The following is a 24,619-nucleotide window of genomic DNA, read 5'->3' as shown; positions in this document are numbered from 1 at the left end:
AAGTGTAACATCCCATATCGAGTGATAGGAAGAACCGGAACAACTTACCCTGATGGGCCTACGCGAACTTCCCAGGGTGAATCGAGTATGGGGTGCTATGAGCTTCCCTCATAATCTCTTGCTTCAGTTCTTCATTGTTAGGGACCACCAGTCTATTACCATACCGAAGAGCACCATCTGTAGTTATAACATAATCAAAACGTTTTCCTTCAGCCACTTCAGTTCGAATTTTTAACATTCGGGGATCCTCGAACTGTAAGGTTTTGATCCTATCAAGAAATGTCGATTTTAGAGTCATATTGGCGAGATAGCCTGACTTGCCTCGCAGAATGATCTCCAACTCAAGCCTTTGGATATCTACCAACAATTGTTTTTGAATGACTTGTAAAGTAGCTATTGCTTCATGGCTTTTTCTACTAAGTGCATTAGTGACCACATTAGCCTTACCAGGATGATAGTTAATAACACAATCATAGTCTTTAACAAGTTCCAACTATCTACGTTGTCTCATGTTCAACTCTTTCTGTGTGAAGAAATACTTGAGACTCTTATGATCAATGTAGATCTCACACCTAACCCCATAAAGGTAGTGCCTCCAAATCTTCAATGCAAAAACAACGGCTGCCAACTTGAGATCATGAGTTGGGTAGTTCTTCTCATATTCCTTTAGTTTCCTTGAGGCGTAGGCAATCACTTTGCCATGTTGCATAAGGACACAATCGAGCCCTTTCTTAGAAGCATCACTGTAGATAACAAACCCCTCACTACCATGTGGAATTGTTAAGATAGGCACAGTTGTCAACCATTTCTTTAACTCCTCAAAGCTTAGTTCACAATCCGGACTCCACTAGAATTTCATATTCTTCCTGGTCAATTGAGTCAAAGGTGAGGCAATTTTTGAAAATCCCTCGACAAACCTTCAGTAATAACTAGCTAACCCAAGGAAACTGTGGACTTCTCCAACATTAACTGGTGTTGGCCAGTTTCGAACTGCCTCAATCTTACTCAGGTCGACTGCAATACCTTCCCTTGATATAATATGCCCCAAGAACGGCACCTTATCTAGCCATAATTCACACTTCTTGAATTTAGCAAATAGCTTCTCTTCTCTGAGTTTCTGAAGCACCATCCTCAAATGCCTTTCATGTTCTTCCTTGGACCGCAAATAGATCAATATGTCATCGATGAAGACTATGACAAATTGATCTAGATACTCCTTAAAGACCCGATTCATCAAGTCCATAAATGCAGTAGGGGCGTTTGTCAACCCAAAAGGCATTACCAAGAACTCATAATGCCCATATCGAGTACAAAAAGCGAACTTTGGAATGTCATCTTCTCTGATACCATCTGTAACATCCCGTATCAAGCGATAGGAAGGACCGGAATAACTTATCCTAATGGGTCTACGTGAACTTCCCAAGGGGTCACCTATGAAAAAAAAAAAAAATTATAATTTGTTATTATGCAATTCAATGTGTTACTATTGATTTAAAAATTTCTAAGTGTATTATAATTTTATCAAAATTCAATTCAAGTGGCTAAATATATTTATTTGGGTTTGGAATTTTTAAATAGCACTCAATAGGATCTAGAACACAAATTAATTTAATGTTGGGTTTAATTTATAAGAGACTCATTATTGACCCAATGGGTGAGAAAAAAAAAAAAAACCCAAAAGCCCAATTAAAGCCCACCCAACTCAAGACTTAATAAAAAAAGAGAAAAAAAACCCTAATACATCTCTTTTCCCCCTCCCAAACCTCACGTCTCTCTCTTTCCCTCACACATCTCACTTCTCTTTTCTCTCAATACACACATCACCCCTCAAGAAGAAGAAGAAAAAGAAGGTAACTTTTCTTTTATATAGTTTTCCCCAAAACAACCTTTAATAAGATAGGTATTTTACATACAATATATATACATAGATGTGGCAAAATACATATGATTGGTTTGATTTTATATTGATTGGGTATTATAGGCACCTTAGGCGAATCCTACATCAGCCATGCAAAGGGGGGAGATCTGGGACTGGTTGTAAGGTCGCATGACGAGGACGTTATGAGCTCAAGGGGGGAAGAATGTAATACCCTGAGAGCCCAGAGAGGGGTAGTATATATCGAGGATAAGTAAGGAAGGAAACAACACCAGCTGGATACATTTTGAGCTGGATGTAAGCAAAGAACTCCGAGGTTAAGCATGCTTGAGCTGGGGAAGCTCAAGGATGGGTAACCCCCTAGGAAGTTCGCGTAGGCCCATCAAGGTAAGTTGTTCGGTCCTTCCTATCGCTCGATACGGGATGTTACACAAAGTAACTCACACAAGCTAAATGCTATTGCCTGAAACTCAGCCTCAGCACTAGACCTGACTACTATACCTTGTTTTTTACTCTTCCAAGACACCAAATTTCCTCCTAAAAACACACAGTAACCTATAATGGACCTTATATCCATAAGGGAGCCTCCATAATCAGCATCAGTGTAGCCTAGGACCTCCAATTCCTTCCCTAATCTGAATAATAAACCTTTTTCCGGAGTTGCTTTAAGATAACACAAAATTCTTCTAACAGCTAACATGTATTCTTCAATAGGATGATGTATGAATTGACTCACAAGGCTGACAACAAATGCAATGTCAGGTCGGGTGTGAGATAGGTAGATTAATCTACCTACAAACCTTTGGTATCTTCCCCGATCAACCATTGGACTATCACTGTGACCTAACTTCAAGTTAGGTTCCAAAGGTGTGCTGGCTGCCTTGCCACAAAGCATCCCACTCTCTTCCAACAAATCCAAGATGTATTTTCTTTGGGAAAGAAATATACCTTCCTTAGAGTAGGCAACCTCTATCCCCAAGAAATACCTAAGTCTGCCAAGGTCCTTGATGTCAAACACACGAGCCAAATGCTCCTTCGATAACTGTTGTTCACCACAGTCATTTTCAGTGACAATTATGTCATCTACATACACAAGCAAGGCTATGAGAGTACATTTCTTGGAATATTTAGACATGAATAATGTAGTCTGAATTGTTAGAAGATTTTGAGAAAATTGTTATAATACTTTGAGAATATTTTATAGTAATAAAAACATGTTACATGACACGAAAATCAACAAAAGCAAAAGCAACAGGTATGCAGACACATGGATCTAGATAATTGTACTCACAGATAGAAAATTTACCAGAGTTGATCTTAGCCTGAAACCAACACGCATAACATTTTGAAAATACTGAGCTTCACACAGCACTCCAACTGTCTGGACCATGAAAAATCATCTAGTCAGTGCAGTGAGTAAATAACCTGGCAGCAACATCCAACCAGATTTCTTCAACCACAACTAACTTAAAGTAATGAGGACAAAGAATAGCAGTTTATTGCATGTAAGGCATTTATAATATACATTTGACATCACCCAACCCTTGCAATTTTTTAATTTACTAAGAGAGACTATTTTGGAAGAAGAGACTGGCAACTCATAATAAATCTGTCTAAATATTATTATTTAAAAAAATGAAATAATTAAGTCGACTTCGACTAAAATTTATTAAAATTATAAGCGGTACTTATGTGATTTCATTCTTTTTCTTTTCTCTCATTGCTCTCACATAAAATTATAGAAAATAATTTTTTTTTCTTAAAATATAATAAAAAAACTAAAATATTTTCTCAATATAAAAAAAATATATATAAATTAAAAATATAAAAACATTTTTTAATTATAAAATATATATAAATCTTTATAAAAAGATTTTAATTAAACTAAAACATATATCAATATACTTTCTATTTACATAAATGAATTTATAAAATTAAAAATATAAAAATGTATATTATAATCACAAAATATATATTTATAATCTTTAGAAAAATATTTGAATATATATGAAAATTAAAAAAATTAAAAATATAGCACTTGCGATGGCGGCCAAACACTAGCCACCACCAGTGAGCTGCTGTTTAGCCGTGGCTGAACCAGAGGGGAGAGATGCCGCTGATTGGAGAGGGAAGTCTCCATCGCTGCTGTATGCTGGAGCACTGAGAGAAACTGCGAAGTCTCCCTTGTCGCTGTGTTGCTGCAGATTGAAGACGACGAAGAACCTCTGTTTTGTTGGGCTTCTGAACAGAGGAGAGATCAAAAAATTGTTCTAATTTTCAAAACCTCACTGTGCTCTGCTGCGGTTTAGAGTTTGAACAAGCCATTCCCAGGCAGTTTTTTTATTAGACAAAAGGTGTACTCTAGGTCTCTCATTCTCGTGAAGTTTAACTTTCTAATTCTCCACAGATACAACCCTGTTTTCACATGTGGAACTACGGTGAACCAACATATAGAGCACGAGTGCAACATGAACGTGAGTAATAGGTAACAAGTACATACAGCAAGGACCAGTACTCCTAAAAGTCTAAGCTGTTAGTAAAGGAGCTAACAAATGTACATCGAACTCTTCAACAAGCTTCAGCTCCATCTTTCTTTCATTCTTCATTAATTTTTCTAAAGAGCACAAAAATAAAAAGATGACGGAAAAGAGGATGCAGGGGCTGAGCCATCACGTTTCATCCCCAGATAAAAATGCTACATCAAAAAGAAAATGTACTACTTTAAATATAAGCTAGACAAATTCAATGTATGCATCACTGATTTACCAAATACCCCCATTTCTATTGTTTAGATCTCATTCCCAGATTGAAGATCACAAACCATTTAAGATCAAATTAGAATCTTTAATAAGGTTTATTATTCTTAACTACGTATTGGTTCCCTCAAACCTTGCAAAATAATTTAAAGAACAAAGAAGAAACGCTGGGGAAAGAGCAACACACAGCCTTACATATGTGAAGACATGCATATGTCTTCAATAAAAATATTTCTGACATTAACAAGTATAGAAATCATACCAACCCAACAAAAATTGAGAACGCGTAAATGTAGCCAATCCATGCTGGATCACCACGTTCCATTGACTGTAAACAGAACCAAGTAAATAATAAATTTCATGGACCAAATACGAATAATAAAGATTAACCTAGTGAATACACATTACAAGTCCTAATTTTCAGTTATGAAGTGGGGTATCATTAAGGAAGTACTGTATTAAGTAAAACTTCCTATGAATCCATTTCTTTGTAGCCAAAAGAATGTTCTTTATGTTGCTTTAGGTTGAAACAGACACTTGTAAAAAGTGTGAAGTGCATCAACAGAAGTATTACTCGATTTCCAAATACAGCAAAAAGCACTAAATTAATTCAGAGATCATGCTTAAGAATATTGAAAGGAAAATGCAAGAATTTTCTGACTGTATTCATAGATACCCCTTAATTAGAAAAACTCAGCGGGCAAGAATAGATTTAACTCAAGGGCCCTTTAAATCCATGGAGCACAAGGAAATGGAATTTGTTATATGTGTGAGAAAACAATTATGAGAGAAAAACCTAAGAGATTAGTCTCTTAGTGTGTTATTTATAATAGGCACAATGGGCCTAATAACCTACGGGTTTAGTCTATGAGCTTAACCTAATTATACATAATTATAACAAATAAATAAATAAATAAAAACACATACAACAATATGCAATATATTTAATTATACTAATAATTCAAATACTCCCCCTCAAGTTGGAGCATAGATATCATATGCACTAAGCTTGTTATAGATATATTCTATTTGAGGACCGTTTAAAGACTTGGTAAAGACATCGGCAAGTTGATCACTGGAGTTAACAAATTCTATAACAATAACACCTTCAACAAGCTTTTCTCTAATAAAGTGACAGTAAATTTCAATATGCTTAGTCCGCTCATAGAACACTGGATTAGAAGCAATGTGCAAGGCAACCTGATTATCACAAACAAGCTTCATAGGGGACACTTCACAAAACTTGAGTTCCTCCAAGAGTTTCTTAAGCCAGATGAGTTCACAAGTTGCATTAGCCATAGCCCGATACTCTGCCTTTGCACTGGATCTAGCTACTACATTTTGTTTATTACTTTTCCAATAAATCAAATTTCCTCCTACAAGAACACAATATCCAGAGGTTAACTGATGATCAGAAGGAGAGTCGACCCAATCTGCATCTGCGTAACAACAAATATCTGTGTGTCCCTTATCCTCATAGAGTAGCCCTTTACCCGATGCTCGTTTGATCTATCTCAGAATCCGGATAACAGCATCCTAGTGAGAATCACATGGAGAATTGAGAAACTGACTCACCACACTCACAACAAAAGCAATGTCGGGACAAGTGACTGTGAGATAGTTCAGTTTGCCTACCAATCTTCTATACCTTATAGGATATGAGTAAAACTCCCCCTGTCCCGGCAAGAGTTTAACATTTGGGTCCATTGGGGTGTCAATCGGTTTGCAGTTCACCATACCAGTTTCTTCTAAGATGTCAAGTGCATACTTCCTCTGAGAGATTGAGATCCCATCTCTTGATTGAACAACTTTAATACCCAAGAAATATCGAAGTTTGCCTAGGTTTTTGCCTAGGTTTGCAGACTACATTGGACTCCCCCTGAGCAACAAAACTAGGTGGTTGCTCCATATAAATATTCTCTTGAAAATCACCGTGAAGAAAGGCATTCTTAATGTCCAATTGATAGAGCGGCCAATGACGCATGACGGCCATAGAGAGAAATAGGCGAATAAAGGCCATTTTAGCAACTGGAGAGAAGGAATCATTGTAATCCAGCCTATAAATCTGTGTAAAGCCTTTGGCAACCAAGCGGGCTTTAAGACGTTCCACCTGTCCATCGGGGCCCACTTTAGGGGTGAACACCCACCGACAACCAACGAGAGCCTTTCCTGGTGGCAAAGGCACCAAATCCCAAGTGTCAGAAGAGTGCAAAGCACCCATCTCATCTAACATATCCTGACGCCAACCAGGATGGGACATAGCTTCACCTGTGGTTTTAGGAATAGAAATAGAAGAAAAGCTTGAAACAAAAGCACTATAAGCAGGTGACAAACGATCATAACACAAAAAATTATAAAGAGGATGTGGATTGTGAGTAGACTGTGTACCTTTGCGGAGTGCAATAGGAAGGTTGTTGGGCTAAGGATCCATGGCAGGAGTGACCCCTGGCGGAGAAAGTGAGTTAAGAGAGTCGCAGTCAAGAGGAATGCCAGTGCCAGGAGCAGGATGAGGAGGACGGTGATAAGTAAGAAGTGGAGGAGTCGGGGAGTGTGGACTGAAAGATGGAAGTGAAGGGTCCACCGAGGAAGAGATAGACGGATCTGATAAGGGCAACGAAAGAGAAGGAATAGGCAATACCTAGTCAAGATGCTGTGAATCAGGCTGAACAACCGAGAAGAAGGATTGTTGTCTAAAGAATATGACATCAGCAGACATAAGATAGTGGTTCAACTTAGGAGAGTAACACTTATAGCCTTTCTGCAACCAGGAGTAACCGAGGAAAATACACTTGAGGCATTTGGCAGCAAGTTTATCCTGTCTCGGTGAAAAGGAATGTACAAAACAAATACATCCAAATACACGAAGGGGAACAGAATAAAGGGGCTGAGAGGGGAACAAAAGAGTGTGAGGAATGTTGTCATTTAACATTGAAGATGGCATGCGATTGATCAAATAACACGGAGTAAGAACATCATCTCCCCAGAATTTGGTGGGAAGATTGGCATGTAAAAGTAGTGTTCGTGCACTTTCAATGAGATGGCGATTTTTACGGTTGGCAACACCATTTTGTTGAGGTGTATAAGGACAAGAAGATTGATGCAAAATGTCACGAGTAGTCATAAAAGTAGTAAATTGAGAAGAAAAGTACTCAGGGGTATTATCACTACTTAAAGCACGTATAGAAACTCCAAACTGTATTTTTATTTCAACAGTGAATGTCTAAAAGACAGAAAACAACTCAAACCGACTCTTCATGAGAAACAACCAAGTGCAGCGAGAAAAGTCATCAATGAAAGTAACAAAATATGAGAAACCAAGAGTAGAATTGACACGACTGGGCCCCCATACATCAGAGTGCACAAGAGAAAATGGAGTCTCATTCCTATTATTGACACGACTGGAAAAAGAACTACGTGAGTGTGTACCACGCTGACATGATTCACAATCAAAAATAGATAACGATGACAAACTAGGAACTAATTTCTTCAATTTGAAGAGGTTGGGATGACCAAGACGAGAGTGGAGAAGATCTGGGGAAGCAGCAATCGTGCAAGTCATCAGCACAACAAGATGATAGTGACCCTGCGACTCACGCCCAACAATAATTGTTCGCCCTGTACCCTGGTCCTGTACACATATAGAGGTAGGAGTGAAAGTGACTGAGCAGTTAAGGGTTTTAGTAAGCTGGCTAACTGAAATAAAATTGAAAGGACTACCAGGGACATATAAAACCGAATTTAAAGATAAAGATAAAGTGGGTGTGGTTTGGCCTATCCCTTTAACTGCAGTTTTGGTGCTATCATCTAGGGTAACTGTAGGTAAGGTATCAAAATAAGTAAGTGAAGAGAAAAGAAGTTCATTACCACACATATGATCAGTGGCGCCAGAATCTATAATCCAAGGACCAAGAGATGGGCTTTTAGCAACGCAAGCAACGGGATTACCAGGATGAGACTGCTGGGTGGCCTAAAACTTCAAAAAGACATCATACTCAGCTGCAGACATAGGTATCAACTGTGAACCTGGTGCAGATTGGACAGAACTAGGATCACTTCGGAATGCATGACCTGGACTGGTAGATGATGTAGGCGGAGCAGCGAGCCGACCATGTTTCTTCCAACACCTGTCCTTAAGATGACCCAGTTTCTTACAAAAGTTATACTGTGGACGTGTCCGATTATTATTACGCCCTCTATTTCCTCCTGAGTGAGAAGCCTGAGACACAAGGGCTGAAGATTCAGCTAGAGGAACAACATGAGAAGAAGAGGACATACCATGTGCACCGGTTATGTTCAACAACCTTTTAAAAGAGTCCTTCATGGTAGGATTAGTGGAGCTAGTCAAGATTTAATGCCTGCTGGTGTTAAATTTTGATTTTAGGCCGGAAAGAGCAATAACCATAAAAAACTTCTCTCTTTGAGCAACCTGTTCAGTCTTGGTCATAGTAATAGGAAGAAGAGCATCAAATTCTTGCATGAGAGCCCGAACCTGTCCCAAATGAGATTCTATGGACGACTCTTGCTTCAGATTCTTGATATTAGAGACCACAGTGTACAAACGCTGGATGTCATTCGTATAACATTCTTCAGCTTCCTTCCACGCGTCAACACAAGTTTCAAATGGTCGAAAGAGCTGCATGATGGATGGATCAATGGACTGCCATAGGAGACTACATAACTGGCATCAACTTGTTCCCATCTAACCCAATTGGCTTTCACACTTTCAATGTAACACCGAGTGTCATTTTACATGTATTTATAAATTTTGCGTAATTTTATTTCTTATGCCATAAGAAATGATTAAATCATAATTATTACTGTCAAAACTTTTGAGCCTTGTATTGCAGTGGAAGGAAATGGACGTCGTCAAGCTCAATGTGTCAAATAATAATAATAATAAATTATAATTTGTTATTATGGGGTTCAATGTGTTATTATTGATTTAAAAATTTCTAAGTGTATTATTTTTTATCAAACTCAATTCAAGTGGTTAAATACATTTATTTGAGTTGCAAATTTTAATAGCATTTAGTAGAATCTAAAACACCAATTAATTTAAGGTTGGGCCTAATTTATAGAAGACTCATTTTTGGCCCAATAAGTGAGAAAGAAAAAAAAAAAAAAAACTCAAAAGTCCAAAGCCCAAATAAAACCCACCCAACTCAAAACCTAATAAAGGAAAGAGAAACCCTAATATATCTTTCCCTCCCCAAACCTCACGTCTCTCCCTCCCTCCCTCACCCATCTCACTTCCCTCTCTCCTTCACCCATCTCACTTCTCTCTTCTCCCTCAACCCACATATCACTTCTCCCCTAGAAGAAGAAGAAGAAGAAGAAGAAGAAGAAAAAAGAGGTAACTATCCTTTTATTTAATTTTCCCCAAAATCTACCTTTAATAAGATGGGTATTTTACATACAATATATATATACATAGATTTGGCAGAATACATATGATTGGTTTGATTTTATATTGATTGGTTATTATAGAGGCATGAAATTTTGATAGATCTAATGGAACAATAATGCTGCCCAGATTTAACAGCTTTTCTACTCTTACTTTAAAATTTCGCTAAAAATTGTATATGTCAAATTTTGGGGAGATTCAAATTGGAAAATGACCCTCTATGAGTTTTTTATCATCTAGACTTGGAATGACCTCATTTGGAGGCTCATATAGGTTTTTATGATATTTTTCGTATACATTGACAGATTCATACGAGAACAGTATTTTGGAGGATAGAAAAATATTTTTGAACCCCAAACGTTACTTTAATGAGCTCATTTTTTTATATGATGAACTTATAAGAGTTTACTACATCTTGTGTAAATTTTATAATTTTATGATATCGTTTCCTATTTTTAAATGATTTTTGAAATATTTTACTACATGCTGCCAGAGAAGAAAAAATAAATTCTGTTTGTGAATTTGGAAAAATATTTTGAGGGTCTTGTAATCTGAATCTTGATGTGAATTTAATTGAGAATGTATCTCTATGAGTTATTTATCCCACCTAAGAATTTAAATTTATGCTCGTCTTTGTAAGGCCGACAGTTTGAATTTCGTAAATGGGTAGTGTTTCACTAATAGGTCTCTATTGTAAATGTGTCATTTATGTTTTTGCATTGAATGCTATTTATACATGTAGTATTATAATAAATTCACTTGAGAAAAATATAGTAGTGAATTGGAGTTATGTTTAGAAGGTAAGGATTATTGAAAATTTTAAAATGATTAATAATGAATTAGGATTTTTGGCACATTGACGTCGTGGGCGACTAAGACTCCTCCACTTGCAAATCCAAGAAGTGAACTTTAAAGAATCCAAGTAAGTAAACTCTCTCTAATTTTCACTCATGTGGAACGGTTAATGTGGAAAAATTGTACTTTGTGGTTGGCTTGTAGGTATTTAATGCTAAATCTTTTCATTACTTGTGCCATTTCCTTACATACAATGAAAATGATTAAGCATGTACATATATATATCATGCCATTGCATCAATGAGCACGCATAGGCATTGATTTGAGAAAGTTAAATGTTTTCAAAGGAAAGATGTGTAAAGGTGCAAATTTTCTTTCAAAGATATGTAACTCAAGTTTTAAAGGAAATGGGTGAATATCTATGCCATGAATAATGTGAGTGGGAAATGGGGCGTGGGGGATCGGCGCACCCGATTGATAAAGTAATGTGAATGTGAAAGTTGAAAGTGGAAAGAAATTTTTGTCGCTTTGTGATACCATCGGTGGAATGAATCCGGTTCCAAATAAGAATTGTCCATTGCATTTTGATTGGCTAGATGACACACCCTATGAGCTCACAATAGAAATGAAATGTTTTGAGAAGTTAAAGTAAATGGGGATGTAGTTTTCAAAATTTATTCAAACCTTGCATGTCACAAGCATGCATCATGTGCATGGAGTTTACTTGCTGAGCTTTAGCTCACCCTTTTATTTTCCCCACGTTTCAAGTGATGAGAGCTAGATGAGTTGAGGAGATCGCTTGGAGGAAGACTCACCCAGTAATCCATGGCATATGGTTTTAGTTTTGGACTTGTGGTTTATAACAATTGTTCGTTAATCATTTATTTACCCCTTTCTTTAATTGTTTAATTTTGAGATTTCGAATATGATAGTTTTGGTTTGATTGGACTCAAATATTCTATTTGGACTGAGTTATTTACTTAGTTAGTTAATATTTCTATAGTTGTGGATGCGTTGTCCCTCTACAGGTTGGCTAAGTCAAATTTATAGGGGAGACTCCGCTGAAACTTCTATAGAATTCTTTTTAAAATAAAATATGAAATAAATAAATATATATATGTGTGTGGTTAAAGGAAGTAAAAAGAGATAATTTGAAGACAAATTTATTTTATTTCTGCATTTAAAGTGAAGTAAATGTAAACACATATAGGTTTAGGATTTTTAAACTTGGGGTGTTACATTCAACCTTTGTGGTAAGATGATCGGCTTAGCCTTGCCTTTTAAACCACATTTTGACAGAGGCTGTCCATGAGAGATAATTTGCAGACCCTATCAGCTTGATAGTAGTGATATTGACTGTTCGAGATTGGAGACAATAAAGGACTAAGAGGCAGCAGGGGCAACAGGTGCGATTGCGGGAGTAACACAAACAGAAATTGCATCAATGAGATTAGACATAGTGTGGATTTGACACCAGGAATAGGCCTAGGGCAGGGAGATGAGCTGATCTGGAGAAGCTGGGAGAAAACGGTCGGCGGACGCACCTTCATGCGCAGGCGTGTGGGGGTGGACGGTTGCATGTGGCGGCGGTGCGTGAGAGCTCTAGTGGCTGCGATTTTCCAATAGCAACTTGGCCTGAAAGCGGCGAACCCTAGGGTGGGGTCGATTCTAGCAAAAGAAGGACTGACAGTGATGTTCCAGCGTGAACAGTGACGAATAGAAAGAAAACTAGGGTTTTTCCAGCATGGACAGTGACGGTGAAGAAAGAAAACTAGGGTTTTTAGGTTGCCGGAAAAAGATACAGAGTGGTGGCTAAGGTTTTTCTCACTGGTGGCTCTGATACTATGTGAGAAAATAATTATGAGAGAAAAACCTAAGAGATTAGTTTCTTAGTGTGTTATTTATAATAGGCACAACGGGCCTAATAACCTACGGGCTTAGTCTAATGGCTTAGCCTAATTACACATAGTTATAACAAATAAATAAATAAAAACACATACAACAATATGCAATATATCTAATTATACTAATAATTCTAATAATATGTTTGCATCTAGTAGGCTCAAAGGCACTCGACAGAATCAGTCGAGTTTCAAGTAGTTGGTTAGAAGGGCTCTAACGGTAATTTCCTAACTCCTGATGGTAACTACCAGTTTTCTTCCTTTGTAATGTCTGCCCTTATGTTCTATAAATAGAGGGCCGGATCACTTAAACGAAGATAGAAAAACATATCAGTGCTATTGAGAGAAAAGCTTAGAAATTGAGTAGTCTTTGTAGTCTCTAGTGTGTACTCGGGTGTGTTATGGTGTGGCTATGGTGTACTGATTCATTCAAGAACTAAAAAAAGATTGCTCTCGGTTGAAGGCTGGACGTAGGGTCATCAAATCCTTGATGATCTGAACCAGGATAATCCCTTGGTGTCTTGTGAGTTTTACTGTTATGTTCTTCTCTTTTATTCTATTCAATTGTTTCCTATTCTGTAACGATTGTCCGTAAGTGTGTGCGTGTGTTCTGTAAGTTCATTTGAGTGTTTTCAGTGCTCCCAAGATAACAAATTAGAGTACGGTTGTTTAATCAAGAAAAGGTCAGAATCATCGTCTAAAGTCATAACCAAGAATTCTAACTTGCAGAAATGGCATCAACTTCGTTTCCAACAAGGTATGACATTGAGAAGTTTGATGGATAGAACAATTTTGGTTTATGGAAGATAAAGATGAGGGCTTTGCTTGGGAATCTTGGACTGGAAGAAGCACTCGAAGGGGAGACAAAGATGCCAGCTGTGTATATCATAGAAAAGAAGAAAGAAATTGGTAACAATGCTTTCAATACTTTGATCTTGAGTCTAGGAGATAAGGTGTTGTGAGAGGTGTCTAAGATGAAGACAACAACAAAGTTATGGCTTAAGTTAGAAAGCCTATACATGACCAAATCACTCTCAAGTAGGCTGTATTTGAAGGCTAACTTCTTTACGTTTAAGATGAATAAAGGTTAGAAATTACAAGATCATATAGATGAATTCAATAAGCTGTGTCTAGATCTTGAAAATATAGAGGTAAAGTATGATGATGAGGACAAAGCCTTGGTATTACTCCATTCTTTACCTAAATCTTATGAGACATTTGTGGATATATTAAAGCGTGGCAGGGATACACTAACTCTTGATGATGTTGTAGGGGTTTCAAACTCAAAAGAATTGTAGAATAAGGTGGGGGGAAAGAGTACATCTGGAGATTCATCTAGTGAGCCCAAAGGCGCTTAACAGAATCAGTTGAGTTTCAGGTAGTTGGTTAGAAGGGCTCTCATGGTAACTTCCCAACTCCCAACGATAACTACCGATTTTCTTACTTTGTAATGTCCACCCCTATGTTCTATAAATAGAGGGCTAGATTGCTCAAATGAAGATAGAAAAACATACGAGTGCTATTGAGAGAAAAGCCTAGATATTGAGTAGTCTTTGTAATCTCTAGCATGTGTACCCGGGTGTGTTTATGGGGTACCAATTCATCTAAGAACTAAATAAAGATTGCTCTCAGTTGAAGGCTGGACGTAGAGTCCTCAAATCCTTGATGATCTGAACCAGGATAATCCCTTGATGTCTTGTGAATTTTACTGTTATGTTCTTTTCTTTCATTCTGTTCAATTGTTTCCTATTCTGTAACAACTGTCAGTGAGTGTGTGCGTGTGTTCTGTAAGTTCATTTGAATGTTTCCTGTGCTCCCAAGATAACAACAGAATTGTTGATGCATCATCATGCATGTTCAAGATAAGACCAACCTGTAAGAGATGGTTCAAGAAAACTGGCCCCACAAACTGAGAAAGATCATTTCCAATCTACAAGATGTTAAAGAAGCATTTCTAAGAACAATGGCCAATAATGAACTTGTATGATAGTTATTAAATACATAAGCTCTCTTGACTATAAAGGTAATGCAATTAGAATTAAATAAAGTAGTAAAAGGGAAGGCATTTTTCAGTTGGTAAGTTTACATGGATGTGATAGATAGCAGGGAAGAATACTTGCATTCAAGTTGATATGCTACAATTAGACAATTTATTATTGTGAACCTCAAGTATATTTGATTACGCAGCCAAATTTTTTTTATTAGATGACAAAATCATAGATTTGAGAATACAAAAGAATCAGAAGTTAACAACATTCAAATATTGAATGAAATGCAGGCAACTAATAACAGGTATGAAGCTTAAATGATATTTTGAAGCCAAAACCATGAATATGGGGTATGCTCCCAAATTGTATATCACAATAATGCAACTTGAAGGTTATATAATTTCGTGAAGGAAAACCATAGATTTATAAGATCTAATGTTTAGTACAGGAACTTGCCAGATATATTCACGTGCATATCTTTTTCTTACTTAGCAAGGATAATGGAGCATTCTAACCAAATTAATATCTTAAAATCAATGTAATGAGAATAGATTATTACTTTGAATAAGCCTCCAAACCAGAACCTGCAGAAAATGCAGAAGAAAAAAAGTGAAATAAAAAGAATGAAATGTTAATGGTCTAGGCATAGAAAAAAAGGAAAGACAATGATTAATAGGTTTGGTTAAGGATACCTTCCTCCCAGGCTATGATTTAAGGCACGTAAAATCCAAGGTTTAGACCTTTGAGATTCTTTGGCCCAACAAATATGAAACCTGAAAACATCAGAAGCTGTTACACGTTTAATAAGAAAATAATCCACCAAATATGAAAAGATGTTGGTTAGAGAATCAAGAAATATGTACTTTTTAATCAATGTCTCAGTCTGATCCCATGTGTCTAGCTTCCAGACGTCCTTCTCGGTAATAGGTCTTTTATAGCCTTGCCGCATCAATGGTGTCATCCATCCAAAAAAAATCCCTAGGGTAGACCAATTTTCCAAATTAGTGATAACCAGTTCAATTATTCATAACTTTTTCCAACTCAATCATCGGAAAGAAGATAAAAGCGAATTCTTTCTAAGGGTATTGGGAGATCCAAAATAAAATAAGCAGGAATCAGGACACCATCTCATCTTGTCCTTTTTCCCAGATGATAAATCAAAGTAAGAATGTTCTCAAAACACAAAAACACATGACCAGGATTTTGGCCCAGCAATAAATGCCTCAAATCTTGGTTAAGATACCAAGAGATACGTGCATAGAATGTGCTAATTTTCTAATGAAGTTCATTCCCCATAAAATGGATATGTAGCCAAGTTTTCTCTATTCTGGTACTGAAATCTAACCATTTGACAATTGGCACTCTTAGTGACAACAGATAATGAAATTAACTACTTACTAGAAAATATGTTGGCACGCCTCTCTGGACAAATATTCTCTCCTCCATTAAGTGCTTCATACTCGGTATTGTTAAGAGACTCATTCCACATTGTGTAGCCAGGGTAAGGATCCAAATCAGGAATGTGAACAAGAAGAAGCACTCCAAATAATATCTGCATCAGAACCAAAATGACATGCCAACAGGTGAGTGGTGTCTTTAAAGGGAACTAAAACCCAAACATATTAGATAAAAGCCATTTTAATTTTTTAAGTTATGCTCCTGTGATCAAAGTGGATGAAATGGAAGACGTTTTTAGCAAAAAAGGTATAGGAAGACCAAGAAAAATTTGGTGGGAAACTCTTAGCCATGATATGTATAGTAATGGCCTCACAAAAGATAGGTTCATAGATAGAGATGACTGATAAGCTATAATCCATTTAGCCAACCTGCCTAATGGGATTAAAGCTTCATATTCATTTTTTGTTGTTATGCTCTCATTAGATGGAGTAATCCTGGTAGAGAATCACCTCAATCATTCAGTTTTAATGTCTAACAAGCATTGGCCAGTGAATATAGAACCACTAAGTCAGTCCCATATAGAAAAACTTCAATAATTTAAATGCTATGTTTCTGTAGTTACAGTTTCCTGAGATGTACAAGCCATGCACGTAAACAACTTAAAAATTGCACCTGTGCTTAAACCATAGAGAGATTCAAATACTCTTACATTTTGCCTCAGAAATTTGCAATACAACATTAAGATTAACAAATTATCAGGAAAATATTTATCAAGCCTCTATTTATTTGGCACAGAAATTAATAGATTGCCTTTTTCTTTTCTTCTCATATGACACAATATACCAATCCCACATTCAGGCTTCAAAACCTAAGGAGTTATTTAGTTGTGGAAAATGTTTTTCAATTCTCTATCTACAATTTTACATAAAATTTAGAGTTTTCATTTTCCATAGAAATTTGAAAAAATATTCAAATGTTAGAAGTACATAAAACTAATTTCCACTCTAGAAAATTGGAATATATGCTAAAAAATGAGAGATTTTTTCTTTTGTGTAACTTGTGTTAGAGAAGGAGATGGAGGTTATTTGAGGGCAACTGGAGAACAGCATTTTCTATAAATCTCCAAATTACTAAGGAAAATTTGGAAAACTCATTTTTGGAGAACCTCATTTTCCTTTTAGAAGATTTTTGTATTTTAACAAGTTTTTTAATTTTCCATTTCTTGTAAAGTAATTTTTCAAACGGTAATGCTATTTGTACCTTAATTTTTGACACTCACAAAATTATAAGTACTTCTTCATAAATTATAAACATTTTTGCTATGTGTAAAAATTGTTTATAGTTTTTAAAAAATAAACACTTTTTATTATGTAAAAGTGTTTATAATTTTCAAAAATTAGAAACACTTTTAGTTTTTGAAGTGTTTCTAATTTTTGAAAATTATAAACAATTTATAAAGACATGTTGTTAATTCCTTGAAGTACTTATAATTTTGTGAACATCAAAAGTTAGTGTATAAATAGCATTGTTGTCACTCAAAAAACTTGGGTGTTGTTTTCCACAACTAAACAAGCCCTGCACCTCCCCTTTCAGGGCTGGATGAGATACTAATTATGAATTATCATACAATGGGTTTGTAATATTAGACAACATATTATGATTACTCGTTATCATAAATACATAGATAGGCCATGAGGGTCAAGTTTCATGAGCTCAAAGATATGGCCAGCAATACATAGATGAACTATGCTACTCTAAGGTACAGTTTTAGTAGCAGCTCTATTGTATAGAACCATTATGATAATATCACAGAAAACAGAGCTCAACAGGTTTACTGAATAGTAAAAGCAAATTATCCTCATGAGCCTAGCAGGATTAAAAGAGATAACAAACCTGAATGACAAAAGTGCTGAGGTACAGATACAGCACAGATCTGCACAAGCAAATAAAGATCTCAGTGGGATTACCCAAAAATTTGAACACCATAGCAGTCAATACTTTAAAGCCAAGTTTTCTTTGGTCTTCATTTATCTCTTTTACCATAAGCTTCTTTCATTCCTTCTACTCTCAAAAGCGTGTCCATTGATCTTGTTCTCACATATCCAAACCATCTTAATTGCATCTTGCACATCTTATCTTCAATATGTGCCACTCCAACATTATTAAGTATAATTCTATATCTTTTCTTATATGGCCGCATATCCACCCTAACATTCTCATCTCAATTTTGCTCATAGGTTACACATATTGATACTTAACTACCCAACATTCTAATCCATACAACAAAAATCATCTTATAGCCATCCAATAAAACTTATCTTTTCACTTTAACAGGATTTCACATTACATGAAATATTGGATGCACTTCTCTATTTTAACCATCCTAGCTTGATGTAACATCCTCAAGATATTTAAACCGATCCCTTTTGAACAATTAATACAGGATATTTAAACCAATCCCTTTTTAGCTTAATTGTCAAATCTAAACATGTCATCATCCACATTTTATTTATTTTTTGCTGAGCCATCCACATTTTTATTTTTATGGATCTTAAATTGCATATATTCAACTTTTGACATACTCAACTTGAAGCCTTTAGATTCTAAGGAGTGTAAGAGCAAGAGAGAAAATGAAAATTGAGAGGAAATGATGAGGGAGAATCAAAACTGTAGAGTCTGAATTGAATGAATAATAGAGCACAAGCAATGAGTTTATATACTTCTCTCTGTTATTATTCAACCTAATTGACATGCCAACTGTCAGTAACAAACAGAACGCTGGTTGTGTTTTCTGTTTGTAACAAATTGACTGCCACCTAAGTAAGAAACTGAAAATAAACTGTCTACAAAACAAGAAACTAAATAAACTCTCATTCTATTCTCTACTTCCTCTATCCTTCGTAACTAGAAGAAATATTCTCCTTAACATTCCCCCTCAAATGCACCTGCTAGCTTGCCTAGAAGCAATTGAGCTGTGCTTGCTCTTGAGTCTTACAATATTTTAAAATTCCATCTTGAGCACTGTCCTTCGAAGGAAGCCGAGGAGAAATCTTCAAGCATAACTTGTCACAAAAAGATAAGAACCTATCCCAAGAAAACCCCTTCGTAAAAAAAATTACACCAAAAAGGGAAAGAAAGAAAACCAGGAAATCTCCTATTTCCTAAAATACGAAAGGAAATTACTTTTCGACATATTTAGGAAAGAAGATATGTAGGAAAGGAGATATTTAGGAATAAATCCTAAGAAATCTCCAACAATCTTCAACAAAAACCCACCTAGTGTAGAAATCCACCATTGAAAGAATGAGATTGAACACTACAGCATTCCCTAATAAGACATAAACCACTCCAAACCGGACAAACCACCGAAGTTTTCTGATGTAGATTGTAGTTTCTAAACCAATCAAAACCAACATGGAGGCCCAAGCAACAGCTTCAACAATCAATGAAACCACCTGTAAAAGAAAGACAATTTATTATTAATAATAAAATTAAATTAGACCCCCACATGCCTACACAATTCATAATTATAGCATTGAAGAAAAACTACGGTATTTATTAGATTGAACACTAAAATTCACCAATGGGAAAAGAAATAAAACAGTACTGCTTATTCATGGGACTTTGGGATTATTCCTTTTTTTTTTTTGGTAGGTTTAAGAATGTTTTTCTATTTTTTTTGAAAGGTAACAATGTATAAAGAAGAAGCGCCTTAAACGGGGATGACCCTTTGCAAGACGAAGAGACTTACACCACATGAATGTCTAAAAACCTTTTATCAAAAGAGAAACAAAATTCCCCTCTAATCCATAAGAAAAGGGAAAAATGAGAATGTTTTGATGAAGGTAAAGGGAAGAAATTACATAATTTTCAAGAACTCTCCTATTCTCTCCCTCCAAATATTCCACATTACTCAAAGAGGAATAGAAAACCAAAAATCCCCCCCCCCCCCCCCACCCCCCACCCTTACTTGGAAAAGAATGATACCAAGAAAACAAACTGTCCAGTAGTTAATGAAAGAATCAAGTTCATACGTGATTTAAGAATTATATTTTACAAAGAATCCCCATTTTAGAACTGTGATAGGAAAAATTGAAAATTCAAAGGGGAAAGAATAAACATACAGTTTCAGTTTGTTCATGTTTCCAACATATTGCCGATCAGCTTAGTCTATTTACCTAACAGCAGGTTATAAAAATTAAAGCACAACAATGGCCAAAGATACATGGTAATCTGGGAAGTCCTGGATCCTGTATTAGGAAAAAAGATCATGGGGAAAAAAAGTCATGGCACAACAAATTAAATGTCTAATGACCAATATCTTAATTATAGCATGTTTTTTCTGGCATCAGCATCAGTGTCTTCATTATCCCTCTGGGCCTCACCTTCTATGTATAAACATTCTATTCAATAATGTTAATCCATTGAAACCTCTGTTTTCCCATAAGGAGTATCTGAAATGTTTATAAAAGAGGGATACACATGAGGCACAGTCCATGAGTGAAAAAGATGGTAAAACAATTTGGGTGGCATCTCGTCATTTTAGAAGGTTATGCTGGAAGAAATGACAGTAATACATGGAGTTTTAACAAAGAAATCTAAGTAATGCTATTTGGTTATTTTCTCTGGTCCCCAAAGATCTATAACAGTAACAAAGCTTCAAGATACTGCAATCTCTTTCTGAGATCTTCAGTTGAATGTAGGGAGTCATCCATAATATTTGGCATTCCAGAATCCCCGGTCCCCCTCCACACACAAGATTCAAATGTATGCAAGGTGTTGATAAAGAAATGCGAAATCATCTTGGGAATCTGAACCACATCTCAAATTTAAAGATCCACAAAGATGGCTGACTGAATCTTATTCAACTTCAGCAGCATTTTCTGCTTTTTCCACTAACACAAAATTTCAGGGTCCAGAAGCACATTTTGGGTTGTTATAGCAGAATTTAGTCTTTTATTGTATTCACTTGATGGACCTCTCTATCTCATCTTCCAAAACTTCAGACATGAAGGCTTGCATTGTAAATCATGAATAAACAATTACTGAAGCAATGGCTCTTCCAAATGAGAACTATTATAGTTGTTAGAACTTTGCTTTAAAAACCTAGTTCAGCTTTACCTAGCAAAAAAAAGAAAAAAGAAAAAACCCATTTCAGCTTTTTTTACTTTTTAGGGGAAAAAACATGTTTTTTCCATAGCAGAGCAATTCTTTGTGAGAAAGTACACTCATTATCAAATAAAATTATCGGATACCCATTGTCTGAAAGTAAAAGGATTTAGTTTAAGGATACAGAAAAGAACCATACTTAAACAATTACCACCCAACAAATAACCAAGCATGAAATCAAAAACAAAAGGAACAAGAAGAAATAGAAATGAAGAGGGTTCCTTCAGCAGTTAATCCAAATAGATTTGGCATATCTTCACTTTTTGCTAAGTCCAGATTAGTCTTGTCACCTGCATGGATCATTTTCTGCAATTATGTCCATAATCTTGGGTTATGTCTTAGAAATATTCGTTCATTACCAACAGAATAGTATGAAAAGTAACACAAATTTTTGTATTTGTTAAATTTTCGGATGTGATAGAGTTTCTGTTAAAGCCTTTACTGGCCTGGTTAACTAGCAGAGATTTACGATACTTACAAGTATTCAAGAAAACTATAATTAAAAACCATGCATACCCTGACTGTGACACCATGCATTGAACTTGATGATTTAAAGTAAAGAAATATAAATAAAATTAGAATTGACAAATTTCTGTAGTAGTGCCAGAAGGTGGTAGATATTGAATAATGCAGGAAAAAGAAAAAATAAAGCACACCTCAAAGGGAGGAAGATCGGTCTGCCCATCCAAGTTAAATATTGAAATACCCAGAAACAATCTGAACAACGGCTCAGCGGTACAATAGCCAGCAAACAAGCCCAATAAGTAGTTACAGTAATTTGATCTAAGACGATACCTATGGACTTCACCAGCATTCTTAATTAGCCAAGTCCGGTAGAAGCACAAGCCCAGAAGAAACAAATGAGAGATACAAACCACAACAGAATCAATAACACATGGTGTATAAGCGCCCAAAGTGGTATCTGTTACTTTTTCCCAGACTCCCTCTGCAACGGGATGACAATACCAAACCAATTGCTGAAAACCCATTTTTACTTTTCTCTCCAATCTGCAGACAAGCATTCACCACCAACGGCACATTACACACCCCCAGTACTTCCTTCGTAAACCCACCACATAACTGCTTAGATTCACCCGGAATCAACTTCCTGCACCAACAACCAACAACCAAAAACCATATTCATTCTTGAGATTAGTTCAACCATGCACAAATCATATGCATACTAAAATTGAAGTGTAACCAGACTGAAGAGAAGGGAACCCTACGTAGAACTAAAACAACAGAAAACGATATCCAAACTGAAAAGTTTGCTATGTCATTCTGTAGTCATAGAAAAGGTAGAAGGAAAGGGAAGGAAATTCCATTTTTGTTCAAGAAAACAAAGCAATCTTAACAAGAGAATAAACTTATAGATTTTCCCTGGTTTTTACTTACCGGGATACGGTAAGAACACACAAACACTAGAACCGACCAAAATGGTAATGTTGCTCACTTTGTTTCTGATCATCGGTTCGTACGTACTGAAAAATCCAAAACCCAGATCTTCTCTTGAGCCAAACAAGGAGTATTTTTCACCAAAAACTTAGATGACTTTATAGCTTATTTTTCCAATCCCAACAATTCGTAACATATTTCACAACAGAAACCAATGTTTATTAACAGACTTTGGAGAGAAAAAAAATTCCTTCAGAAGACTCAATGCATTTGAGAAACCCCAGAAAACATAAAGAGCACTTTATGCCAAAAAGAAACAAGAAAAAGAGCGCAAAAACAAGAATATGAGAGAGTTAAGATGCAGAAAACCTCTGAAGCAATGCATCTTGGGACCTAGGAGTCAAAGTGTTGCGTGCAGAAAGGAAGATAGATTAGCAGAACGGGACGTGCTGCGTGCATGCAATCAAAGTGTTAGCAGCAGAAAGGAAGATAGATTAGCAGATGGGAAGAAAGCGACATAAACAGGAAAGGGTTTAAAAAACAATAATTAAGGCGTCACGGCTTACGAATGACCAGCCCAAGGTATGGAGAAAGCGACAGGGTTGAGAATTTCGAACACATAACGGCTAAATTATTGAGAAAGCGGCTCTTCTTCTTTTGGCTTCTTCTCCCGCGCTTCATAAAATAATTAGAGGAGGAAAGAGAATCATCCATTTCTTTAGCTCTTCTTCCCTTGCGACCAGTGGCAGTGGGGACTGTGAATGGACATGTTCTGACTTTGTGACGATTGGCTGGGATCGACTGGAACCTCTAGCACAGGATCTTAAATCTCACATATTTTACATGGTTGTAGTTTTATTGTTGTCAAATGAGTAAGTCTTAAATAAATTATTATAATTTAACTTTAGGGTTAATTTAATATAAGTCAAATAAATTAATATATTTTTAGACTTAAAAGATTAATTTAGTTGTTATATTTTAAAGAGTAATAAATAAATTATTATACTTTCAAACTTAAAATTATATTAATTATCGTGATAAATAATTTTTTTTACTACCATATAAAAGCATTTTAATTTTATCAAGAGTAAACATACATGATTACAAACTTTTGCCTATGGGGATATCATTAAATTGGGTTAAAATATGAAGTGATTAATAATGTTATTATTATTTTTTTTGTTAACGCATCATTACGAGCGTCTCTCGTTGTTCAGCCCCACAATATCAACAAGAGATGTAAATTAGAAGACTCAGCTATCAGTTTTAATCCCTAGCACAACCACAAACGTTAAGGCAACAAGCATTTTTTAATTTTTCAAGATCGCTCCTAACTGTTAAATTTTCTCCCCTACCTAAGATTCGAACATGAAACTTGAGAGTTCAAAGAACATCACCCAAGAGATTCTTCCTTCACCAGCAAAACTATGCTTGAGGTTGCTGTTATTGAAACTTAGATAAATATTACTAGTGATATAAATGGTCAATTGAGTGCAATTAAACTAAATAACTTACCTACAAATATACACAAAATATTATTATTTTAAAATGACACATCCCCCATATACAAAAAACATTATCAGTTCCGCTAGTGTTCCAATATATGTATATTACACTAGAATATTTATGCATTCTAAAATATTCTTGATTGAAAATTTAAAAAAAAAAATGATGAAAAATAATTGTATATATTTTTTTCTAAACATATAAAAATTATTCTTCAATATAAAATATTGTACATCAAAAGAGATGGCACCCTAGCATTATAATTCATATAGATTTTGTTCGACTTTTTTTTTAATCATCTACATGGTACGTAGAAGTAAATGTGAATGAGCATTTAGAAACACCATAACTTAGACTTAATTCATTAATAACCTTGATATAGGTTTTGATTGAGAAAAAAAAAAAAAAAAACTTTTACAACATAGGGAATA

General features: G+C 35.7%; 1 protein-coding gene across 8 annotated transcripts in view; it reads right to left on the bottom strand.

The window, feature by feature from the left end:
* Nucleotides 1–23,192, bottom strand: part of LOC127792964 (ABC transporter C family member 12-like) — a 47,468-nt gene extending 24,276 nt beyond the window's left edge. The window contains exons 1-12 of one of the 8 annotated variants that reach the window (XM_052323660.1): nt 23,052–23,091; nt 22,683–22,768; nt 21,944–22,395; nt 19,395–19,573; nt 18,012–18,051; nt 16,119–16,272; nt 15,584–15,698; nt 15,413–15,493; nt 15,280–15,304; nt 14,606–14,662; nt 4,895–4,960; nt 3,183–3,257 (exon numbers count right to left, since the gene is read on the bottom strand). In XM_052323660.1, coding sequence (XP_052179620.1) covers nt 3,183–3,257; nt 4,895–4,960; nt 14,606–14,662; nt 15,280–15,304; nt 15,413–15,493; nt 15,584–15,698; nt 16,119–16,272; nt 18,012–18,051; nt 19,395–19,573; nt 21,944–22,309 — 1,158 coding nt within the window. In that variant the 5' untranslated portion in view covers nt 22,310–22,395; nt 22,683–22,768; nt 23,052–23,091. Of the gene's footprint in view, nt 1–3,182; nt 3,258–4,894; nt 4,961–5,832; nt 5,980–14,605; nt 14,663–15,279; nt 15,305–15,412; nt 15,494–15,583; nt 15,699–16,118; nt 16,273–18,011; nt 18,052–19,394; nt 19,574–21,943; nt 22,396–22,682; nt 23,008–23,051 lie in introns of those variants that run through there. The other 7 variants (XM_052323659.1, XM_052323666.1, XM_052323665.1 and 4 more) reach the window with 7 other exon arrangements.
* Between the last annotated feature and the right edge of the window lie 1,427 nt (nt 23,193–24,619).

This window comes from Diospyros lotus, unplaced genomic scaffold (genome assembly GCF_014633365.1).
Source record: "Diospyros lotus cultivar Yz01 unplaced genomic scaffold, ASM1463336v1 superscaf1, whole genome shotgun sequence".
Taxonomy (NCBI): domain Eukaryota; kingdom Viridiplantae; phylum Streptophyta; class Magnoliopsida; order Ericales; family Ebenaceae; genus Diospyros; species Diospyros lotus.
The sequence above is the reverse complement of the archived record's forward strand: the minus strand, read 5'-3'. Positions and strand labels throughout refer to the sequence as shown.